Source organism: Pleuronectes platessa, chromosome 4 (genome assembly GCF_947347685.1).
Source record: "Pleuronectes platessa chromosome 4, fPlePla1.1, whole genome shotgun sequence".
Taxonomy (NCBI): domain Eukaryota; kingdom Metazoa; phylum Chordata; class Actinopteri; order Pleuronectiformes; family Pleuronectidae; genus Pleuronectes; species Pleuronectes platessa.
Window position 1 is genome coordinate 26,852,053 of NC_070629.1, and position 24,864 is coordinate 26,876,916.

Consider the following 24,864-nt stretch of genomic DNA (forward strand, 5'->3'; position numbering starts at 1 on the left):
TAACACAACTCTGTGTTTATTACATGTTCATCAAATAGAAAGAGCTACTGCTATCTCTAAGAAAACTCGGAATAAGTATTAACACCATCTCATTAACCAATATCTTATAAGGCATTGGAGGAAGTGATAACACAAGTGAACCGTCTCTTTCACACCAAAGCAGAAGAAGAACAGACACCGATACAAATGTGGTCAACCAAGTTTATTTGACTTTACCCCAGGGGATGGTGTACAAGAGGATGAGACCTATGTCCAAACAGAAACCTGACTCGTAGTCACACAGGCCAAGACTGTAAGTGATTTCCTTTAACAATGAAATCATTTTGGCAAAAAATAAGAATCATAATAATAAAATCACTGCACAAAATCATGTATTCTACATCACCTACGATTTGAGTGGAAAGGGGGGATGTTGAAAACACACACAAAGCTCTCATACAACACTTCCATCTGTGCTAATAATCACAATTCAAACAATTCAGACACGACAGCTCAATTAAAACCCGGTCATTGATGGAAAACAAAAAAACACACAACACAGAATCAGGGTTAAACCAAGTGGCTTCTTTAAAAACACAAAACTATTTTGGTTTTAAACCAGCAGTCGATGTTAAACACAACAAACTAGAAAATAATGTGTAGAAATGCATATAAAATGTTAACACAACTGTTTAAATAAATAACAATATCCTGGTGTAATAAAAAAAAAGGCAATCAACTCATAAGAGAAGTGAGTACAGCTGGTTTCCTGAGAAATTTAGTTTCACTATAATAATACTAGTAACTGTCAAAATAAAGAAAAATACAAAAAGATAAAGAAAAGCCGTAAAATACAAAAAGAATATCATCAATGACTATGAGACAAAATCTATCTACTTAAATCACTTTACTAGCAACCTACACTGTGATTTTTTTTAATATACTGACCATTTACTTGCAATTTTCTCTCTACAAGACTTTACATCTGACACTCGTGAGCTCGTCAGCTTTAAAGTTGATTGTCTTAATCTGTGGCGTATTGCTGAGGAGTTCTGGGAAAACATTTGAAATGCTCCAGTTCGGGATTTAAAGGTAAGGAGCCAACTTAACGTGTTTAAGTGTGTAGATCTGAAAAAATACTTATTATATTAATCAAATACTTTTTATAATCTCATGGCAGTCATTCTCTTCAACCTTCCCATATCAGAAAACATGCACTGTATTCAGTAAGCTGTATACCAGTGTTTGCATTGAGCTAAATGTGACATGTGGCAGAGGCGCTATAGTGCAAAAGCATTCTCCTATAATCAACTTGAAATCACCATCACCTTGTTAAAGTGAGCGCAGAAATAAACGTCCATGCACATCAGAAAACGACATCACCACTGACGTTTACATAGTTTAAATAAAGGTAATATTGCACAGTAAAGGATAGTTTAACATGTTCATGAAATACATGCACAATAACCATTCCAATGTTTTTGAGCCCAGTTATTGTATATTGCTACTGCTCTGAGTTTTCTTGCAGTTAAGTTTATGAAAACGTAGACTGAAGGTTGTTATTTTAAATTCTCAGAGTAAACACAAGGAGCCCCCCCGTTGTGTGTTGAACTGTGTCTGAGCTCTGCATTGATCTTGAACGGTGGCAACAAAACACAAGTGAAGTAAAAGTCTGTCGAAGGCAAAAAAGTTGGAAACTTTCTGTCTAGAAATTATCACACTTTGAAACCAGAGAAACAAACATGGTAACAACGACACGACCTGACCTGGAGAGTACGGAAGACCAATAACGATGGGACACAAAAACAAATATATATAAACATGATCATAACATCTCCTACAATTATGAGAAATCAAGTAAAAACTGCGATTGGTTTAGAAAACATTGTGAAACTTAATTACATGTGTCAGTATAGTTCTCAGAGACACACGTGTTTTTCTTGTTACACTTCTGTCTCATCTGCTTTGAGGAGAACCCACAACTGATGCTCAAGCTGTGTGCTTAATTAAGGTGACACGTTAGTCTTAACTATCTCTTAAGTTAAAATTATAAATTATTACTTTGTAAATATGGCTCTTTTCTACCATTTTGTCTTTTTTTATTTCCCTGGCAGGGATCTTGTTGAACTTCATGGACAGAAATCTTAATTCCACTGCTCTGCTTCCATATAAGAACATGTATTTGACACCCCGTGCAAAGCGGTGCCAATAACGACACGTGTGTTAACTGGTTTCAGACCAACGCAGTCTAGTGCCTGTGTTGTTTAAATAGAAAATGTCCTTGCATGTGTCTGAGCCCCCGCAGGTGTGTTGGTTTTAAAGTGAAGTATTTTCAGAGGTGTTGTTGACACCTTGCTATCTTAACGTGGTGGAAAGCAGGGAAGTGTTTCACTGTTACTTTTAAAGGAGCATTATCGAAACAGGAATATTCCCCTAAAATGAACCTATTGCAATGTTCTTTCTTTCCCATAAATAATTAGATACAATTATAATTCAACCCACTTGATATTGATTACAATGACGATGGCTTTTAACTCAAGCACAGGTGCTCAATATATCAATGCATTTCAGTGAGATTAAACTGATAATTTTCCTTATTATGATACAAACATGACATTACAATGTTACATGAACATTACATGAATGGCCAGGTGCTCAGACAACAGATGTGAAGACATGTCATTGTCTTACGACTCGACTGTCAGTGTTTACATGTAGACCATCATAACCAAGACAGCATTGTTATTATACTAATAAAGGGTTTGTGTATCCGTTGAGCAAAGCTCGTCAGCATTTCCCCTAAATTTGTTCATTTTGTTTTGTGCAACTCATTGCAAACTAACTTTTTTAATGCAGCGTGGCCATGCTCACATTCCCACTCATTAGCATACTGACAGAAGATGCGTTACTAAATTAACTGTGTGCATGTTTATGTTTTGTGATGCTCCTCATACACAAATATATTGCTATACATCCCCCCTCGTCCAACAACTTCTCACAGACAAAGGAGTTCAGCATCTATCACGACAAGGATTTTGTGTCATGCTCTCATTTCAACATCTTTAAAACCAAACCTTCCCTCTGAAGGTGACTCACTTCACACCCGATCTAAAACTTGTTTCAGGTCAGTTCTGGACAACTGACAAGAAACATCAAATCCACGAAAGAGCCAAACTTCTTGTTCAAACTTGTAGAATTGCTAACTTGCCTGTGTAGTATGCTTGTGATTGATACAGGTCATTCCATACAACTAGATAAAAATTGCTATGAATATTACCTTATTACTTTCCTATCTTAATAAAGAGTTTCAGCCTCCTGCCTTAACCAATTTCATATTCTTACTTATGCATGCTCGGTAGTTAGGAGTTTAACAAAGATCAAAAACATTGGAGCAAGTGATTGGAGGGAGAGGTCTCAGAGATCAGTTTGCTACCTTCGGATTTCACTGGACAAATTATCTCAGTTGTGTGATCGCTCTTGATTGGACAAGAACCGAATGCTTTGGATATTAAACATAGGAAAGTAGGGTTGGGCGCGGTTTACTTAAATTTGCAAATCACGATGTATGCAGTGAAACATAGCGATGGACGATGTCCAAAGGGGGGCTATCGTGAAAAGGGTTATTAACGATATAACTTAGTTTTGTACTGGCGGTAGATGCTCGGCTGTGCCACGGTTCTGCTGCGTGTCGCGGCTGTTGTTCACACTGGCAGCGTGTCTGCTATATATTGTAGAACTACTGTATTTCCTTGAATAAAAGTCGGATTGTGTACTCAACTAACTGCCAGGACGCATCGAGCCCTGTTCTTCTGGTTCATCAACAATCAAGGCCTTGTTAAAACAAATGAATGGATTGAGTCAACAGACACGCTGGAGTGCTTTTATTTTTAAAAACGTGTACAGGATGTGTTGCAAACATTTAGGTTTGTGACACATTCAACAGATAATTATGGTGATTTTACTAAAACTGTGGTGAAAGATCATTTTTTAAATTAAAATACTCGTGTGCTATTCAGAAGATCGGCGAGTCCTCTCATCTCTAGATGAGCAGCACGGCTTCAGTGTGGCCGCTCCTATCTGTCAACATGTGTGCAAAAATGAAAAGCAAGTTGTTCCAGTCATCACGGCCCGGGCATCAGGATGATACTCCTTAAAGTAGCCTATCCTACATATTCATCAGTTCTACGGCTCAAGTGTATATCTGGCAAATTTCTAGGTTATGGTCGACTCTGAAATTGTAGTATAGTAGAAACTATAGTAGAGAATCTGTGCATGTCAGTCTGCAACCGTCTGTCAGTGTCGAGCGGGGGAGGGACCCAGAGCCATCGTCCATCAGCCCAACCCTATACATTTTTGAAGTATTCAAACTTCTTCACCACAATTGAGAAGGATAAAATAATCACAATGGCACCTGCTACATGTTTGCTGAAAAGCATAATTCTGAGGGGTTGAGTGTAAGGGAAGAGAAAGACTCTACTGGACAGTAAGGAACTAAGAGACCAACCAGAGGCTACCACACTTTGTATTTTGGTTTTGCCAAACTGGCACTGGTTCTCGATCATCCAACTTCATGGGCAGTACACTGCGGCAGGTTTACCGCCGCCTTTAGCCAGTCCTCTGGGTCACTACGTCCTCCAGTATTCCTCCAGTGTCGGGGCCAAGTCGGTGGGTATCCGATTTCACTAACAGTGACACTTTGACCTGTTTAAGCTTGTTCTTTGTCGGATTTCCACAACTGTTCCTTGACCTCGGTGGGAAGCGTGTTGAAGAGGTCCTCCTCCACCACAAGTCCGGTTCTCTTCAGCTGTCGGCACTCGCCCAGCTCCACGGGCAGACACTCCAGACGGTTTCCTCTCAGCTCCAGCTGTGTCAAACCAGTCAGCTCTCCGAACCGCGATGGCAGAGAGTGCAGACAATTGCTCCCCAAATTCAGAGTGCGAAGCTTCTTGCACTGGAACAACTCATTTGGTAGACTCTCAATCTTTATTCCGAGGAAGGGAGGATGGTGTGAAGGGAAAGAAAAGGAGAGAGATTTTAATTTGTTACTTTGCACACATAACAAAGGATACAATCAATCAACATTAAGTTTTAAATGGTTATCAAACCATGAAATGCTCACCCTGTTGGCTGTCACTGCCAGGTACTGGAGGTTCTGCAGGGTTCCGATGTCTGTAGGGATGTAGGTCAGGTTGTTATGGCTCAGGTCCAAGAAGCGCAGCTTGCGGCAATAAAACAACTGGCTGGGAATTTTCTCAATCTTGTTCCTGTTCAGGTACAGCTTCTCCAGGTGTGTCAGGGTGCCAATCTGAATAGGAATGTAGGCAATCTGGTTGTACCAGAGCTTAAGGCAGACGAGCCGATGAAGGTGCTGGAAGCTGATGATCTCCTCAATGGTCTTCAGGTTGTTGTCCTTCAGGTCGATCTCCTGCAAGTTGTGCAAGCTGAAGATCGAGTGCGGTATGCGTTCGAGATCACAGCGAATGAGCTCCAGTTCTGTCAGGTTCACCATCTTCTTCAGGCTGTTGAGCACCATCAGCTTGGTGCCTTCGTTGTTGATGGAGAGCTTCTGGAGGTGCATGCCCACGTCAGTCACCACCTGAGGTAGCTTGGTGAGATTGCTCTTCAGACGAAGAACTTTGAGCCTCTTGAGCTCCCGTAGCCCGTCAATGACAATGTAGCGGTTGTTTTCCGCACTGAGATTCCCGGTCAGATGGAGCTCACTCAGATTCTTTAAACTGTAGATCCATAAGGGAATCTCCTTGATGTCAGTGAACTTGATGTGCAGGGACTTTAAGTTCTCGCGCAAAAAAGCCAGAGCTGGAGCTTCGATCTTTGCTGGTGTGTGATAGAGCCACATTTCCCGCAGGTTGATCAGCTGGGCGATGATTGGTGGGATGGTGACATCTGGGATGAGCTCCAGTTTAAGGACCTCCAGCTCCATCAGGTCAAACACAGTGTCTGGAATGCCGCTTAGCATGAAAAGGTGCAACTCCAACTTCTCCTGAGAGTTCTTAGTGATCCTCTGCCTGAGCTTGTCCAATGTCCACTCATTGTTCAGGTTCAGCTGCCTCAGCTTGTTTTCGCTCACCTCTGAGAGGAACACGGCAAATCGTTTCGAGTACAGGGGGTCGTACTGATCGATCATGTGCAACATGAATGCAAAGTCATTCTTCACATCGGGTATGTCACTGTAGCTGCTCTCCTCCCGTATGGACTCAAAGGAGTATTTCTTAAGAGAGCGCCGGAGCATCCAGCAAAGTGTGTACATGCAGATCAAGCCATACACCACCACTAAGCTAATGTAAAAACAGGCTAAGATTTTAAAAAGTGTGGCCAACGGATGAGCACAGCGGTACACGCTGTAACCCGTCAGACTCTCGATGTTTACCGAACAGTCAACGCTGAATTTAATATCATGCACATAATACCCTGTGTAACAGATGATCAAAATGAACTTGATGACCTTGATGATAGTCTGACGGATGTACAGCCTGTACACGATGTCCCCCTCTTCAACGTGTATACGGAACTTTTTCACTTTTTCAAACAGGGCTTTTGCTTGTTCGCCCTCTTTTTTCTCCAGAACCCCCGTCTCCGTTCGATCTACAATGCCCTGCTCAAAGCGCGTCTTTGTCCTTTGGAGCATAGGGACACTTGCTTCAACATCTTCACTGATGACGGACTCCTTGTGGTCCATTGAGCCGTTCATCTTCATTGGTTTTGGGTCACTCTCTTCGACCACTGTCTCTGACAGTGCCCTAGTTGTCCATGGGGAGTCAAAGCATTTCAGCAAGATGCTCACAAAGTGCTCTAGTTTGGAACTAGTCCGTGGAAACTTAAACCAAAAGTTGCTGCAAGCTAGGAAAATAAGGGTGTGGAGTAATACTAGGTAGGGAAAATACTTGGCAAACCAGTGCAATCTGTTCTCGTAGCACACAGCGTCCACATAGTTGTACTGGTGGCGGTCCAGATCGTACTGGATCCCTTTGGGCTCGAGGAACAGTGATGAGGTGTTGAAGTTCTTCCTGCAGGTCTCATTGACCACCCATTTGCAGGGCAGGCAGATCATCTTGTCCTGGGTGACCTGCAATGTCCCTCCAAACACGGAAATCATGAGCATAACAATGGAGATATAGTCCGTGAACACGTCCCACCATGGTTTCAGGATGCGGTACGCTGGCTGAGTGTCCACAAAGTACCGCAGCTCAGTGATGGGGATCATGGTTTATCTGTGTTGGGAGAAAAAGAGATATAATAGATTTAAGAGAGGAGTGGTGTACTGTACAGTTTTGTTAAATATAAAAAATCTCCATTCCATCAATGCCTGAACCACAACACAACACCAAGCTGACGAATCAATATTACAACACCAACTAACAAGGTCATACATCAGAGCATTCCAGACAGTTAATTTGAAGGGTGCTTTGGAGTAATGAAAAAGAGATTCCCCATTGTTGTTACAAAGATTTGCCTGAGTGACTTCACTTGGGTGGGCTGCTGTGTTATTGATTTAGCCATTGTTTAACACACACAATTAATCGGCCTTCAAAAGGGGGCGTCACACTAGACAAAGCGTTTTAAATGTGGCCAAATGGCAAACCGGACATCGATAAAATATGAAGTCGATGTTTCTGCATTTCAATTTAATCCCGACAAGATTTCGGTTAGGAGTTAACGAGTTATCCATATGAACTGTTATGAGGCTGTAAACATAAATAACCGAGCAAACAAACAGAACAGTCATGTTTGATTGGTTTAATCATAAAGAACCTGATACGTCTGATTTTCCAATAAGAGGGCACCATAATTACTAGGGACATATAAATTCAAATTTTCCTGTTCCGATTCCAATTATGATACCTATGACAATTGAACTTAGTGCTACAAATTGTGTAGTTCATTTTAGTACATAAATATGTTATCAATATGATATTAATACATAGAAAAACTTACATATTTGGATAAAGGTACAGAAACCTCGTAAGATACAAGCTCAAAGATTTTGTTAACACGGTAGGGGAATTAAGAACTGGCTCTTGTTGACTGTCAGTTTCAAATCATCAGACACATCCACAAGCTTATTAATTCCTTCCATTGTTGCTGGTATGCATTTGTTATAGCTTTGCATGCAAAACAATAATATAAATGTTCTATGCTGCTGGAAACTTACAACAAGAAGAAATCATGGCGATCTGGGGGGAGGAAACAGTCCAGAGAGAGAGAGTTTCATTTCACAAGGAGGAGACACAGTGCTACTTGTCTGAAATTTTAACCAAGTGAGGAAACAACAGGTATATGCTGGAATGTATCTAACACTATGCATAACTGCCACTGCTTCCAAACTGAGGAGCATGTCCATCACTGAGGGTACACATCTTATGTGAGGTAACATTAATGACAGGCAGGATGATCTATTCTTTGACTAATAAAACCTAAATGAAAGTGAATGGTGTAGTAATATTCACTCAGAGAGATTAAATAGTTGCTCTGACCCTGAGAAACTTTGCATGGTCATAATTTGTACAGGAAAAAGTCTTGTGTATCCATGCTACCCCAAATATACACCTTGTACTCAGGTGGCAAGACTTGAGTTATTACTCCAACCTGTTGTTATGAAGATATAGCAAATTAAAAAAGCATGCATGAACAGCATATTATTGCACAAGGATAGATAGAAATTCTCTTTAAGCCACTGGAAAGATGGTTCTACTTACAAATCCACACTGTAAAACCCAATAACTCCGTATACATAACGAGTGAAAGAAAGATCCACAACTACTCCCCGGCTGCTGCTGTGCAGTAGAGCCCGATAAAACCCCTCCAAATCAACCTCTAGCCTCGCGAGAGAGCGACACACCCAGCATGTTAAGCTTGGAGAAGTCACTCTTCCACAGATGATGTTCCGTTTTGGCTGGTTTAACCCAAACAACACGGCCGACAGAGGAGCCACCTCGCTCCCCTCCTCTCTATTCTTAGCCATTTCCGTTAATAATACCCAGAGTATTGTCTGTGGGGGCCTTGAGAAGCACCTCCCTCGACCTTCAGGAGGAGATCCTGTTTACCTTATGGAAGCTGCTGTCTCCAACCACTGTCTCTCTGGAATACTCTGCCGTCACCTTTTGAACCCTCACAGACGCCGCACCCCCCCTCAAAACAACACACACACACACGTATTCACAGTACCAGGAGATGGCCTTCGTCCCGGCTTGTACTTTCTGAGGAAACTGTAAAAGCTGGAAGTGTCTACGCCTGTTCTGATCCCAGGCCAAATAAGCAGATATAAACTGGCTCATGTTCAAAGAATCTTCCTGCAGTGATTCCAGAGAAGTGGGAGGATGATGAAGCACCAACAAACACGACAACCATAAGAGTCAGCTCACCGGTGTGGAAGATGTTATCTGTGCTCCGGTGTCTGCTGGTGTCTCTGGTGGACCAGCCACTCTCTGTGTATCCAGAGCTCTTGGTTAAACATCGCCAAGCTCATCGCCATGAGGTTTTTATAGAAGAGCTGGAAAATAAAACAAAAACCATGGAGAAATCAAAAATCTGGCCAAAGCATAAACAGGAGTGAGACATATTGGACAGAAGAGAAAATCACCTATATGTGTGTGTTGGTTTTGTTGTATCTACACGATAATAGTAGTGTAAACAATGTGGGTGTTTGTATCTCATATTAAAGCACAGATACACATGTGTTGTCTAACAGTCATGTTAATAACACACTAAGAAGTACCCATCAGCCACCGCTCGTAGCCGGAGCATGAGATGTCTTTGTCAAGTAGCTTGCTAGCTAGCATTTAAAACGCAGGTTAAAAGTTGGGTGTGTTTTTTTCTGTTTATCATTAAAACGACAGGACTTCACAGCTTAAATTAAATAACAGTTTCAGAACAAACAACATACAATAACATTCAGTGTTGTTAAAGCACGTTAGCGAACTAAGCTAGGCTGACGCTAGCAAGCAAGCTAACCTAGCTTACATGCTAACCACCCGGGCTCTTTATGTCATGTTCGAAGTTTGCGTCTATGTTTAAATGGCGGCGGCGCGTTGCTAACACGCTACTAAAACCCCACAGGGGTGTTGAACTCACACGGTTTGCCGGACTGCGACCAAAATCCAACGCAACTCTTAACACCGTTGGTTTCTGAGACGTAGTGATTGCTGATGCTAGCGGCTCGGCTAGCTAGCTGTAAACGTGTGTACCTTACACCGCCCGGCCGAGGGGAGGCAGCAGAGTGGTGGGTCAAACCACACGAAGAAGAGCACGCTTCCGCCTCTGCCTGTCACATGGTGGACAGGAGGATGTTGATGTTTTGACAGAAGCCTCCTGACTTGTTGTGGCTGCGGTATCCCGTGTTTTAACCCCAGACATGTTGAACTCACTGCGGGTTGTGTGCTCTGCCCGAGCCGCTCTGGTGAGGACCAGCCGGTTGTCTGCGGCACGTCCGGGACACAGTTTGTCCAGCAGCCTCCTCCCCAGAGGGGACACATGGCCCTGCAGCATGGCCCCGGTGAAGGACAGAGGACTGAGTTACCACACGAGTCTATCTCATTCACCGAGGAACTTCTGCACAGGTCAGGTCCATCCGAACTGCTGGAGGTGTCAACAGCCTCTGGACAAAATACCTGCTTTCTTCTGCCAGTCATGTGAAGCGGTTCAGCCCCCAGAACAAGGGGCGTCCTACTTCGAGATCATGGCTTGGTAAGTGTCCTGTCTCTGCCCCATTAATGTCACATTCATGAGCATGTCATGAGACACTGTGTTGTCTCTTTGCAGCGACCACACGTTCACCCTGGACGCACACAAGCTGCAGAGGAGATACCTGCAGCTCCAGAGGGCCCTGCATCCAGACAACTTCGGCCAGAAGTCTGTGGTAGGCTGGGGGATGAGAGGGGAGGCTGGTGGAGATGGTCTATATGAGTCAGAGGAAGCTCTGCCATCTATTACTTGTTGTCTAGCACCTTTCATTTTACTGTTGACCTTCTGTTAACTTGCATATGACAAATACAACTTTAAACTTGAACCATTATTATTTATTTGCAGCAGTGTGGCACGTGGCTCTTACCCCTTTTCCCTGATAGGCCACTTTCTTTTGTTTTGTTAGTGTGATTTGGCCAAGGAACTAAGTCTGGACACATCTCTGCAGGGTTATATAAGGCTATCAGGCAAATAAGGTCAAGGCCCAGTAAGCAAGTTCAAGAATTCAAAAGAAGTGAACAGTTGCTTTGAGAAAGAAGAAACAATGGCAAAATGTTCAAAAATGGAAAATATAGTAGAATTTCAAGTTTTATTTGTCATTTGCAAGTGAACACAAGGTCAACAGAACAAGGAACTGTGTTGGACAAGAAGAAACTGTTCAGCTCAGCAGTGCAATAGATACATTACAATAAAGCAAGGTAAAAAGAGCTAACTGTAAAATAAAGTAGATTAAGTAGGAGATTGGGGCGAACCAGCATGACAGCAACACCAGGACAGTGGAATTTATTTGAGGAATTCTTCAATGTTTTTCATTACCCTGACATTTAAAAATGTCCCTGGGGAAAAAGCTCTGATTCAAAATAATAAACTATATATAAATATATATATATATGCTTTAGAAGTTGAAAAACAAAGGCAAAAGTAAAGAAAGAAAAGAGAAAGAGAAATTCAAAAGAAAATTCAATTGTCTGAAGTTTGTTAATTGACATTAATAGTATGATGAGTAAATAACTTTTGTTTGTATAAAACCTTTTGAAACACAAGCTGAAACAATGAAGGTTTGTGTATTTTGCTTGAAAAATTTAAAGTAAAATGGCTTCGGATTCATTTTCTGTTGATCAGCTCATCAACTGATCGATAAATAGACAAATTGATAGATGAAATAATTTCAGCTCTCATATGGTGGATATCTGAGAACTACTCATACCTCAGTATTTGCTCTAGCTCTTTTTGTGGTTAACACACAGTGCCTCATGAGATCCTCTAGCAAGTTGCATTATGGGAGATGTAGGCTACAGTTGGAGCTTTAAAATGCCAGGGGCTAAAAATCTGGATAGTTCTGCTTTTGCTGCTTAAAAAATAAACTTCCAATATAATTTATAGGATTCACAAAGCAAACTGTGAATGTTTATACTTAAGGATACCGAAGTCAATTCAGGAAAGAGATGTGATTATGGTTCTTCCTCTTGTCTTTGGATGGAGCTCTCACTCACTGTTGTATAGGAAACTCTCCTCCTCTTCACTTTTGATTTGTCTATCTTTTATAAACCAGACGTCTCTCACACCAGAATGTTGTTATGGATGAAATAGATTTGAGGTGCTCGGTAAATCAGAATCGGCCTGAAGCGGAGGAGAGACTATATTTTGCATAAAAACCTCAACAAGATCATCTTAAAAAGAAATTCTCAGTGAGGAAATGAGATTTGTTCCGATGCATCAGAGCACTTTAAAGTCAAATGTGTTCAGAGTTTATTTCAGAGTCATAAATAATAATGGATAATGATCTCCCATCACTTTGTATAGAGGGAGGAGCGGTAGTCTGTTGCTCCACTTGTAATTTATTCTGTACACTCAGGTGGAAAAGCACAATGCAGAATGTTGTCAGGACTCGATATGAAAGCTAAACTCGCGTTCAGCCGAGCCGGAACGCTTTCCACACACACAACCTGTCCAATATTCTACTGACTCTGTTTTATTTATCAGCACCTCTGGCCATTTTTTCTTAATTAGACATCTTCCTGCCTCGGGGGCCTACATCATCTATAGAAAACTCATTACTTATACAAGGCTACAAGGCAGCCACCTAGTGCACTGGTTGTTATTACAGAAACAGCTCCACACAATGGGCCCATGGGCCAGCGCTTGAGCCTATTGATTTTCACAAGAGCTGACAGAGCTGATAGCTGGGAAATGTACTCAGATCTGCCAACCACTTCCGAGATGCTTTACTTCCCCTCCTTGTTTCTTACACATCTGTTGTGTCAAAGCTGCACCTGCCTCCCTTGAAGGGTCTCAAACCGCTCGGCTGTGAAGATGCAGCTGCATGTCACACACCTCACTGACAGGATCACCAAGGATTTGGTTTTTTTAGAGAATTGACAGATTCGATTAGGGAAAACCCGCCTCAGATTGAATTCCCCTTTGTGACGGATTGATGTGAAGCTCTTGATAATGTTCATATTTGTAGTTCAAAAAGCAAAAGCATCACAAGCTGTTGTCAGACATGGTCTTTGGGTATTCTTTGGTTCGGCCCTCATGACCAAAAACTGAAATCCTCTTGTCTTTCCAAGTTGACATCAGCTTCCGCATCTTCTACAAGTGTGACTCCTCTTTTTCATCCTAAAATATTTGTGTTCTTCCAGTTTTGCATCCACACATTGTTCCTGTAGTGTTCTCTCTCTCGGTTGTTCTTCGGACATGTCACTCGGTGGCTGACAGGATAAAAACTCCAGAGAATGTCCCCAGCCACCGACCCAGACATTTGCATTCTCCGATCCAGCCCCATCCTGGAGCCCAGCTCACGTCTGGAAGCAACAACAACACAGCTTTTCTTTCCATTGTGCAACAAATGAATACAGACAGACACCTAACCGAACCCTCTTTTTGCAGACGGAGCAGGAGTTTTCAGAAAGCCAATCGGCCCTCGTGAACAAAGCATACACGACTCTGCTTAAGCCTTTGAGTCGCGGCCTTTACATGGTGAGTCTGAAATCGCTGCCTCTGCTCCTAACGAATAGTTTATTTCCATAACTGCGAGCTCTGCGTGTCTGATCCCTCGTCCAGACGGAAACATCTTCACCATCTGACGTTGGAGAGAACTGACATGCATTTAAAGGAGCCTGGTGAACCCCCGACCCCCCTTGTGTTTCAGCTGGAGCTGCAGGGGATGCGTATAGAGGAGGGCACCGACTCCGGGGCTGATACTGAGTTTCTGTTGGAGCTGATGGAGATCAATGAAGCTGTGGATGAGGCACAGACTCCGGAGGAAGCCAATAAGATCGGACAAGACACGAAAGGTAAACAAAACCGATTCAGTTTATATATTGAAAGACTGTCGGAGGGATTTCAGCTCATTATGAAACATACATTTGCTCAAGTGGACCGGTTCTTGGTTAATTGGTGCTGACACATCATCTATTTCAGATTTATGATAAGTTAAATGAATATTTTGACATCTCCGGGCCTTTAAACTATTTAAATCCAAGCATTAAAAGTCATAATTGCTCACTGGGCCTAGCTGAGATGTGCCTTATTTTAAGGGTTAAAGTTGTCGAGATCCCCCCCCCCCCGTTGATGTGGCGATACCTGCGGTTACCATGGTAACAGCAAGTCATTTCACACCACAGACATCACTTTTTGGAGCAGCTACACAACAGCACACAACACAACACAAGAGCAGGTGATGAGCATGTGATTTGTGCGGTTTTAAATGCAGCCACAGGAAGCAAACATGTAGGTGAGTAGGTGTCTGCTGAAGATACTTCTAATAATGAAGCAAAATACATAGAAATCACAGTAATTCCAGATTAATATATTAACCTCAGATGTTATGGGATTTGATTTAATGGAAAAATAATGGATTACAACTTTAACAAAGGGTGAACTAGTGACACACCCATACATATACCTGCCTTTGATATAGAGAGCAGATAAGGTCACTAACTGATGCGTGCTTGACAGATCTACTGTATATTTGCCTGTATTTGTATATATATATATATGTATTTAACTGTGCTCGAGTACCGGATGATACACGCATCAAACTGTGTTGACACTCTTTGATTTCACTGTTGTCTGTTCCACTTCAAATCAAGCACTTCATCTCAGAGGCGAGCGTGCTTTTGAATTTCCAGGGGAAAAAAAGAAAAGCATGATGTTTCCCATGTCTTGTTAACTTATGCAGAACTGGAACTTGTCTCCTCCTCACTTGCAGGGAAGCTGGCAGACTTGACAGAGCGGATAGACGCTGCCCTTCGTGAAGGTATAAAGCCGCAGCGAAGCATCTTTCTGTTCCGCCCACGCGCTCGTTTGTTTGTTCTATAATCTATGCTGAAGCTTACCTTAAAGTCGCAGAGTGAGTCATTGATTCAATCTCCTTTTTTTTTTGCACGCTTTGTCTTTTTTAATCAGCGGAGCTTCAGACTGCCAGAGCTCTTCTCGCCCAGATGAAATACCACGCAAACATCGAGGAGAAAGTCAAGGAGAAACTTCGGGAATTCATGTAATTTCTACCCTTTAGTAAACATTATTGTATATTTTTAGCCAATTTTGTACAGAACGCACAGATTATTGTCTAAAGTGATTGTCCATGTTAAATTAAAACACCTGTATTGAATAATACACAACTGGATTAATAGTGGTTTGTACTTAATATACTATTTCTATTTGTGATTTATAACTGTACAGATATAGTAAGTTGTAATAAGATGCAGATAGTATCTCCCCCTGAATTCCACTCATTTCAAAAACCTCATCACATCCACATGTACCTCAAGTATCATTAAAGATGACAGAGATGTATTCTTGGCTGTGATTAGAAAACTGCTCCGAGTGTTTATATGATTATCCTGCCTATCAGTTCAGGATCTTGTCACACACACACACAAAGACACACAGACACACAAACACAAGACCCCCCCTCCTGTTCCTCAGGGTGCCTTTAGGGGGAGACATAACACCTTGACAGTCATCATGCAGAGGAGCAGCACGTGTCGAGCAAACAGGAGATGTGACCAGAGCCGAGTGCTTTCATCGAGGCGGACAACTCATTGAATTATGAATGGCGGTTCTCACATGTAGCATTAATGTTATGATAATCAGGAAGACCCCCGCTGAATGGCGATCTCTTGAAGATGCCAAAGATCCTGTGATCGGTGTAATTCCTCACTCGTGAATTGATGCACGCTGACCCCCCCGTGCCCCCCCCCCCCGCCTGCAGCACGCTCGCTGTGCACCAGAATGTAAATTCCTCCACCTTCTGCCTCTCACTTTTGAAGGTTGTTCTTTCATCACCGTGGGGAAGATTTGTCATAATCTGTAATTACTTTGCAAATTGGAGTTTCATCAAAGCTATTGATCTGAGGAAGTGATACAGTCATAATCACAGTGAAATATGGAGGAGGAGGAGGGGTGGGGGGGTGTTAATGTGAAGCAACAGATCATAGAACGAATGCGCCAGGATCACAACTGACACCAGTTTGTGCGTTATAGTGGTTTTACATTGACACTGTTTCTCTGTGCAGCTCAGTCCACTGGAACATCCCTCTGTGACACATCCTGGTGGGTTGTTCATTAAGTCTGGAACAACAATGTCCCTGAGTCTGAAGCTGTTCCTGTTGTCTCACCGTGCAGAAGCAGTTTCCTTAATGCACGTGGTCAGACGGTGAATTAAACAGGGCTACTCCCACCAGAGGCCTATTTCTTATTCATGGCGTAATCGGAAGGCATCTATACGGTGCCTTTAAATTAATGGGAAGATGTGATCGACCGACACCGAGGCCACTGCTGCTGTCTCACGGAAACTCTTTGAAATTGAGTTTGAAAGAGACGAAAAGGGAAAGAGAAGAAGAAGAAGAAGAAAAAAAGAGAAACTCGACAGCCAGGCTGTGAAATTGACTTGGATGGGAAAGCTTGGCAAAATGAACTAGGTACATGGGACCACCGGGCAGCTCCTGGAATGAATCAGGTCAGCATCAGGCACACTACACAACACACTACACAACACGCTGCTGCTGCTGCTGCTGGTGCTGCTGCTGCAGGGCTTAGCAGGATTTGTGGCTGTTGCACTCGGGTTCAGATATTTTCTGTGCAGGTCTACATGAACCGATAAAGCCAATATAATTACCCCTGTTAGTTACTGCAGTAGTTTGGCATTTAAAAGCAACGCGATGCAACTTTTTACCTTTTTAAAATAGCAGCTTCAAAATGACTTTGATGGTTCACTGGGAATGTTTCCTCTTTCATTCCCACTCCTCACCCTGAACTTCTGATCCTGCTCCATATGTAGCTTCGGTGAGTGGGTACGATTCTCCTGTGAGAAGCGTGGAACTGACTGAGAGTCGCAGTTTTTAAATTGACTGAATCACATCCGGCAAGTGGAAGAGCAAAGCTGAGCTGTAGATCAGTTAGAGAAAGTCATTATAAATCAGTGTTTATCTCCTAATATTCAGCAGGAAACTTTTAAAATATGAAGAATTCTACAGAGTTTGGTGGATTTGTTGCAGCGGCAGCTCTTCCTGTTCAGGAAGCCGGGGATCATGGGTAATATCCACTGTTTAGTCGTGTTTTCAGTTCAGTGAGTGGGAGCTTTTTGATCGCCACCCTCCTCCAGGTAAGTGGATGGGACATGAGCAAAATTTAAAAGTCAAAATACACCTAAAATACAGGTTTCTGTGATTTTAGGTAGTTCTTATCCCACTGACATATGCTTGGAATAAATATCAGAATAAGATTAATGTGTTCTTAATCACAACGTTCTCATGATCACATTAAGTCTCAACAGAAACCCTAATAGAAAAAAAGAATCTCATTATAGACGAGGAAGTTCACGTAACACAGAATTCCATATAGAGCTACAGCTATAGATACTGTATGAAGACAAGTCTGAGTAACACAGGTTGAAACCAGCGAAGGTGACTCACCGGAGCTTTCCTCCTGCTCTCGCAGCCGAGCAGCAGTCTTTGTGATCCTCGTCCTTCTGCTCAGCTTTTGTGAGTCAGACGCCGGCGTGTCAGTCCCATCATCCCACAGAAAAACCTCCAGCCTGCTCTGTGTACTCGTGTCTCACCAGGCAGTAATGCCATTATAATGTGCCACTATCGGGATTTCTTACCCTCCCTTAATCCATGTTTTTATGTTGTTTACCTCATCCCTTTACCGAGCCGTGTCTTCACCTCCCTGTAAAGCTCCTGAACTGCAGCCGGCTTTGAAAACCTGTTGCTGTTTAAAAAAAATATGCTCCCAGGGGGTTATTCAAACCTGCTTATTCTTTGCTTATAGTTGTTGTGTCTATATGTTTCAATGTCTAGTTTTTAAAGTACATTCTCATTGGTCTTTTTGCCTTCGTCTGGTTTTGTGACAGTCGAGAGAGAGACAGGGAACATGGGGAGAGGAGGGGAAGGAAATGCAGTTTTTGGTTCATCTGCCAAGAGTCAAACCAGGAATCTATACAGCTTGAAGACATATATGAAAAAACAGAGTGTGGCGCTATAGATAAGATGTCGGCAGATGCAATGTACGGGCATGTCCTCAGAATGGATCCCAAGATGGATAACACCTGGAAAACAAAGCAGTCCCAAATCTACCCTATATTAACTTTGATTCAAGAATTATACCCTTATTAATTATTTCTATGGGGTTTATCTAATGAAAACCTGAAAATAAATCTACTTAAGTAAAGTACACATACATCATTTTAACCACAACCTGGTTACACAGTATAATTCATAGAGACAATGTTCTTCTCAAGATTGCAAGAATCATAAAAAAAATTAAAGCAACAACACATTTCCTGTATGCACGGATGGTGACAGCCACACAACACCTGGCAGGTCCATATGTCGACTGATGGGAGGTGTTACAATGAAAGATACTGGGAGACGGAAACTGGCAGCAGGAAATAAACACTGCTTTGTTTTTTAAATTAGCGGCTAAGCATTCATCCATTTCCTCAAAGAGTGCCTCAGTCTCCTGCCCATCGTCCACATCTTATCTTCATTAGAAACAATGGATGGGATATTTCAAACGCTCCAGATTGCTTTGTTTTTTCCCTCCTTTAATGTAAGTATAAGTCAAATCGAAACACACTTTGACAATAAATCCCTTTCTTCTCGGCTTCATGTTAGCGGGGAGAATTCCCAGCGGTGCGAGCCTCGCTGTGGCAGGCGAGCCGCTCTTCCAAGCTTTTGATATCGGCCCTGCTGAGGGATTTCTGGGGGAATTCTCTGCTCTCCTCTGCAATAAGAGGCCGAGGCCTGTGCGTTTAGACTCGGCATGTTTGTGTGCTTGTGCACTCATCGCTGCATGTGCTCGTTGAGACCGGAATCAAGAGCCATGTCGTATCCCCAAATCCCTCCGACTTCTCAGAACGGGCAATCGGCCCACTCCAGAAAGCAGTTGTGGAGTAATCCCCTTATCAATTGCCTTCTGGAACCTCATGTCACATATATTCCTCCAAATGATTTTGGATTTGATGTGGAACGCTGCACCAATCGAACCCTTCTACTGGTGTGTCTGGTAGCCTGCATAGGAATATTACTTTACAGTGTATTCCAGGGTTTTTATCAGGTAATTGGTTGTTTTGGTCTATTTGGTTGTTGGGGCGGCTGTGGTTCAGGATGTAGAGTGGGTCGTCTGCTCACAACAACATGAAGTCAGAGGTTAGATCCCTGTTTGCTGGATTCTGCCTGCTGAAGTGTCCTTGGGCAAGATACAATTGTACCTGTGTGCTGTGTGCCGACAGAATGTGAGTGTTATATGATAGAGAAAGCACTTCACATAGATGCACTGCGTGAAAATAATAACATAAAGCCCTTCAAAGGGTCAACAAACATTATATAAGAACAGACGATTAACCATCTTCATAATTCAGACCTGGGTGGCACAGTGTTGTTAGTACTGTCACTTCTTAGCAGGAGGGTTCTCGCTTCAAATTCCATTTCAGGGCTTTTCTTTGTGGTTTTACTTTGGCTTCATCCTTGAAACGAAGATCAATTTAATTAGAGAATCAACATTTTGTGTGAATGGTTGTTTGTTTCTATACGTTGAAGCCGGGAGAAGATTTCCAGGATACAATACCCAGCCTCTCACCCAATGCAGCTTGGCTCCAGCACCCCACCGCCTCATGGATGGATATATAATTCAGTGCAGTCAGATACCTATACTGTGCCACTGGTGCGTATAAAGTTTCTCTTGTTTTCTCTCTGCTCATTAGAGAGGACAAATCTCCTTTTTTGAAGATGGAGGCGTTGCTATGCAAAAGCAGAGAAGACACAGGAAAAGCAAATGGATGTTTACCCGTTAAGATCCAGGAATTTTTCTCTTAAAAATCAACAAATATTATCTTTAAATGTTAAAGAAAGCAAGAAAAATCCCCCTTCTGATTCCCACCTGCACCAAAATTTAGAGACAATCCAGACCAAAAACCAATTTCTTTCACCAAGTTCCATTGCAATCTGTTTTTGCCTAGATCCTTCTAACAGATAGAAAGACAAACAACAACAGACAACCTCATTGAGCAGAGCTGAAAATATCAAATATGTGAAAATGCCGCAGCTGCAATATCTTCTCAGTGGAATCTCACAGGAAAAAGCAGGGTCCAGTTTTAATTAAACATCTGTGAAGCAGCAGGCGGCGGGTGGATCTGCACATTAAGGAGGATTTTCTTTCTGCTGTCCCGTTGAATCACCCGGAGATATTGCTTCAAAAGGCTCCTTTGTGGTTCCTGGGTGTGGGAATCCTTTGAAGGTGAAGAACCAGGCGTTTTCTAAACGAGGTGTACGCGTGTGGAAACAGATCAGCCATTCACTCTCAGCCGCCTGCAAACCAGTCGCCTCCACCTGGATCGCTCCCCTCACCTTATCTCCCGCACTCTGCTGCAGATCCTCCCGGCCGTCTATCTCACGGCAATCACATTGTCCACCGTTCAGATCAGGCCTGCGTTTCCCCTTTTATCCCTCCTCCCTCTCATCTCATCTGAATACCTTGCACGACATTGTGTTTCAGTGCCTAATCAGGCTCTGGATTCCAGCCTGACATTGTGGCTCTCAAATGGCTTAGGGGCAAAGTCTTTCACTGATCTCTGGAAACTAGCATAAGTACTCCCCGCTCCTCTTAGTGCAGCGTGGAGTCTCGGTGAGAGTCGTGATCAAGTCATCAACAGCCTGTGTGAACTGGGACCAGACAGGAGAGAGGGAGGGAGACAGGCACTTTTCATCATGGTGCCCTTATATTTTATAATGTTTTAATGTTTTATGGTCCCATCGTGTACTGCATATAAAGATGGACGACAAGACAGCTCCCCAAATGTGAACACCTGCAGTATAGGATATAAACTCTGCCTCCTCCATGTTAGCAGATGGGACATGGAGCAAAGTCAAAAGTCATCTTGAATACTTTTTTCCCGTATAAAGGTTTCTGTCATTTTAGGTAGTTCTAACATTGTTCTCACGTCATTATTCCAGTAAATGTGTTTTTTAATTTGATGCTATTGATGGCTGAAAAATCATGATTGACAGCTGAGACTGACACGTGATTGGTCGAGCATGTGTATCGTGGGACCGACTTCAGCTGAGCCACTTTCCTGCCTCCGTGCACATCAGCTTTAAAACGATTTCTCCGATCCCAGGGAGGCGAGAAAAAAAAAAAAACTGTAAATACACAAATGACCACTGACATAATCACCTTTTAGAGCTGAAACAGTGAGCCTGTTCACAGACAGAGCCGCAGATACAGAGCAACATTAGCATTCATTTGAAGCCGTGTCTCCTGCCACCTGCCAAATGCTCTGTATTCACTCTGGTCTCCAGTAACTCCTGAGAAATATATTATCCGGGAAATGTTTCCCCAATGTGCAGCAGCTAGTTGCTAACTTTATCTTTCTGCTCCTCGGTTCTACAGGCAGGTAGCATTCAGTAGGGCTTTATTTGTTCATTGGTAGGAGACATGATATGGAAGTCATGTTTAAACTACCTGGATCCTCCCTCTGATCTGGATCAGCACCAACATTTAACTGGTTCTTCCCTCACCCAAATCATTCCTTCCAGTAAGTTCTGTGGTCGGGTAGTTTTTACATAATCTTGCTTTGAAACAAACCAACCAAGAAACAAACAAACAAACAGATTAAAACATAAACTTGGTGCCTGTAACAATACATGGAGGCTATTTGGATTTTAGCATCAAACACAAAATGTCCTTCACAACCTGAAGAAACACATCAGGCAATAATAATAATATGTTTTCTGTGTGAAAACGACTCATCACAGATCCCTCTCCCTCACATCATTGTAGCGTTGGACCGAAGTGTAAATACTGGTTTCCAGCAGCTCAAAGTCAGTGAGATTGTGAGCAGAACTGGGAACACTCGGCAGCTGGTGTGAATACTAATGTTCAATCCTCAAGTGAAGAGACATCACAACCCAGCCTCAGCTTTACTGCAGGTGGGCCACACGGCTCTCCTTTCTGAAGGAAGGCACGACAGGATGATTGCATTGTGGCGCGGGTACAAACCAATTCTGAGCCCTGAAAACAAAATTCTATTAGTGGCTTTCATCACTATGCAGGAATTCAGCCAGATCCCGGCACCTGTGGCAGTATATTGCCTTGACTCGATATTGTCCGTGAGCTTTCCCCGTCTCCTCCCGCTCTTTCATTCAGGGCAGGTGGGAGAAGGAGAATCTGCAGTCGCCCGCACGCATTAAATTCGCGAGGCCTCGAACGCCGAGCAAACAAAAGAAGCGTCGGTCCCCTCCACCGCTCGTGCTGCTGGTATCTGGCACAAGGATGATTCTCTTTACCGCCGGCTTCCCACCGAGTTCAGCAGCAATCTAACCTCCTTCTCTGCTGCAGCTTTAAAGAAACGTGATGAACACAAAAATCCAGATAATGGATGTGATTGATCTTCTCTCCACGGGACTCACATAGAGACTCATAGGAGTGTTAAGTTTAACAGGCATAGATCAGAAGTGATGATGTTTTCACTCCACTTACACATTACTGCTGCAGTTGATTATTTCTTATCGGGGTGTGACTGGATATCTAGAGATGGTTTATTGTGAATGTGGGTTATACCAAATAGACTTTTTGCAGGGAGGTTTTTTCAGAGAAACGATCCAGATGTGTCTTTCATGTAATGGATACAGATGCATGTTTATATGCAGCAGGTTTTATTATGTGTAAAATAAATCCCTGGACACAAAGAGGAAAAAACTTTTCTCTGACTCTCTCTTTTCCATTCTTATTGTTAAAAGAGATTTTGATTTTCAGCCATAATATTGTAAAAGATTGTAAAAAGATCTTATTTGCTCCTGTAGAAGCCACAAGTCTGTTTGATATCAACTGGCTTCTCAGAGACACATGTTTTATTCATAATGTCAATGAGAAGAACTACATTACCCACAATCCTCAGATGTGACAGCCATATCTCTAATTGGTGAAGCTCTCTGTCACCTTGGAAATGTTGACCACAGTCATGGTAATCATGTCGGCTATGATTGGACTGTTCACCGTCATATTACGTTTACCACAGAGCGACCAGGATGAGTGAAATCTCGACCAGCCAGTGGGTTCACAATGGTTTATGGGATCTGTGGTTTCTTAACTCTTAAAATAATTACGTACAGAAGCTTATACCTTTGCTATATTTTTAATAATGTGTTTTATGGTCATGATTCTAGCTGGTTGGCTTTTTTACGAGGATTTTCCGAAACGTAAATTGAGAAAATGATTCTAAAAGTTGAGCGTCACTGTGTTTGTCCCACAGTCACCTCCTCACTCACTCGTTCCTCCAGCTCAAGTTCAGAACACACAGTGACACTGAACATCGGGCTTCAGTGCCTCTCAAGCTTCAATCATAAATTAATACCTCGCCACCGCCTCCGTCTGCAAAGCAATAAGGATTTCTGCTGTAATCCAGATTATGGGGAAAAAATAAGGAACATGAGATTACGTGTGGTGCGACGTCTCTTGCCAATCACCGCGGTGGAGTGAAATGCATCACTCACAGGGGGCTGTCAGCCGGCGTCAGCCAGGAGACATTTATCTTTGAACCCGTGTCAGTAATTTGGCAATAACGATTCTGTTGATTAATTCACGGCTTTGCCAGCGGAGCAGAAGTTCAGAGGCGGTGACAGATTGATGATGCTTGTATCCTGTAATTCTGTGGCCCTCAAACCTTACAGTCATTATAGGGTTGTGTAAGGAAAAGAAGACAATACAGATAAATGGCTTGCTCCTAAATTTAATGATAAGTATGAATCATAGTTTGAGTGTCCTCTAAGGTGTGTTGTCGGAGGTGAGGGGGGGAGGGGGGAGGGGGGGTGGGGATGAGCAGCCTCTGTGTTGTCGGGAAGTTGCCGTTTATGTCAGGCCAGTGTTGAAGCAGTGCTGAGGTTTGTCTGCCAGTGGTGGCTCAGTGTGTCCTCAGATCAGTTTCAGTCACGCTGCTTAAGCTAAAGTGTTGACACGTCTCAAGCTCATGAAGTCCAGTCTGACGTGCGTCCAGGAAGTTCAGGAAGGATGAGAAGATGTCAGACCTGCAGCAGGAGGAGCTCGCTCAGCAGATGTTGTTCCACATCTGGGACAAACTCGATGTTTACTTCCAGGCCGGGTTAAAAATGTCTCCACTTCCTCTCACTGCGCAAAATGAAGCCAAAATATCCTGGATGCAGGCGCTGCCATCTTGTGCCTTGTGATGTCATTCGGAGCTGGAGGTCAAGGTGCCTTCAGGTACGAGCTCTCCACCAGTCTACAGCTTCAAATAACAAATCAAAACTTGAACAAGAACGACCTAAAAAGATAGTTACCATTTTTGGAATATTATGTTTTGATACTTCTTTAGTTTGGTCCGTGTCCCATCTGCTAACGTAGTGGAGGCAGCCACCAGAGGAGGATCAGGATGTTTTGGGAGCTGTCATGTCGTCCATCTTTGTTTGCAGTAAATAGCTGCATCCTTCCGAGGCAGCATTTGAAGATTGATTGCGTCTCGGCGGCGTCCTTCCATTACTGCGTCCTATTCCTGGATTCCTTGCATGTCGGTGACGCAGCCATTCAAAGTGGCAAACGAATTCCACTGTGAGAGCAGGATGAGCCGATGACGCAAATAAGAAATCCTCCGTAGACTCGTTTCTTCTCCTCGTCCTTTGTGGACCACCACGTCTATGGAGGCCTTTGTAGAATGAGTCTTCAGAGGGA

General features: G+C 42.9%; 2 protein-coding genes across 4 annotated transcripts; one reads left to right on the plus strand and one right to left on the minus strand.

Annotated features, from left to right (window-relative positions):
* Nucleotides 1-187: 187 nt before the first annotated feature.
* On the minus strand, nt 188-10,220 carry lrrc8ab (leucine rich repeat containing 8 VRAC subunit Ab). Of its 3 annotated transcripts, XM_053420184.1 has the most exons (5): nt 10,069-10,220; nt 9,360-9,487; nt 8,150-8,171; nt 5,099-7,208; nt 188-4,960 (listed from the first exon to the last, which is right to left on the minus strand). In XM_053420184.1, exons 4-5 carry the CDS (start codon nt 7,199-7,201, stop codon nt 4,685-4,687), a joined length of 2,379 nt encoding a protein of 792 aa, XP_053276159.1. In that variant the 5' UTR covers nt 7,202-7,208; nt 8,150-8,171; nt 9,360-9,487; nt 10,069-10,220; the 3' UTR covers nt 188-4,684. The 3 variants fall into 3 exon arrangements, with proteins under 3 accessions (XP_053276159.1, XP_053276158.1, XP_053276160.1); XM_053420183.1 differs by lacking the exon at nt 8,150-8,171; XM_053420185.1 differs by lacking the exons at nt 8,150-8,171; nt 9,360-9,487; nt 10,069-10,220 and adding an exon at nt 8,694-9,333.
* hscb (HscB mitochondrial iron-sulfur cluster cochaperone) lies at nt 9,704-15,302 on the plus strand. Its single transcript, XM_053420186.1, has 6 exons — nt 9,704-10,680; nt 10,756-10,852; nt 13,567-13,656; nt 13,829-13,973; nt 14,891-14,938; nt 15,088-15,302. The coding sequence occupies exons 1-6, from the start codon at nt 10,349-10,351 to the stop codon at nt 15,180-15,182; spliced, it is 807 nt and encodes a 268-aa protein (XP_053276161.1). The 5' UTR covers nt 9,704-10,348; the 3' UTR covers nt 15,183-15,302.
* Nucleotides 15,303-24,864: the final 9,562 nt, after the last annotated feature.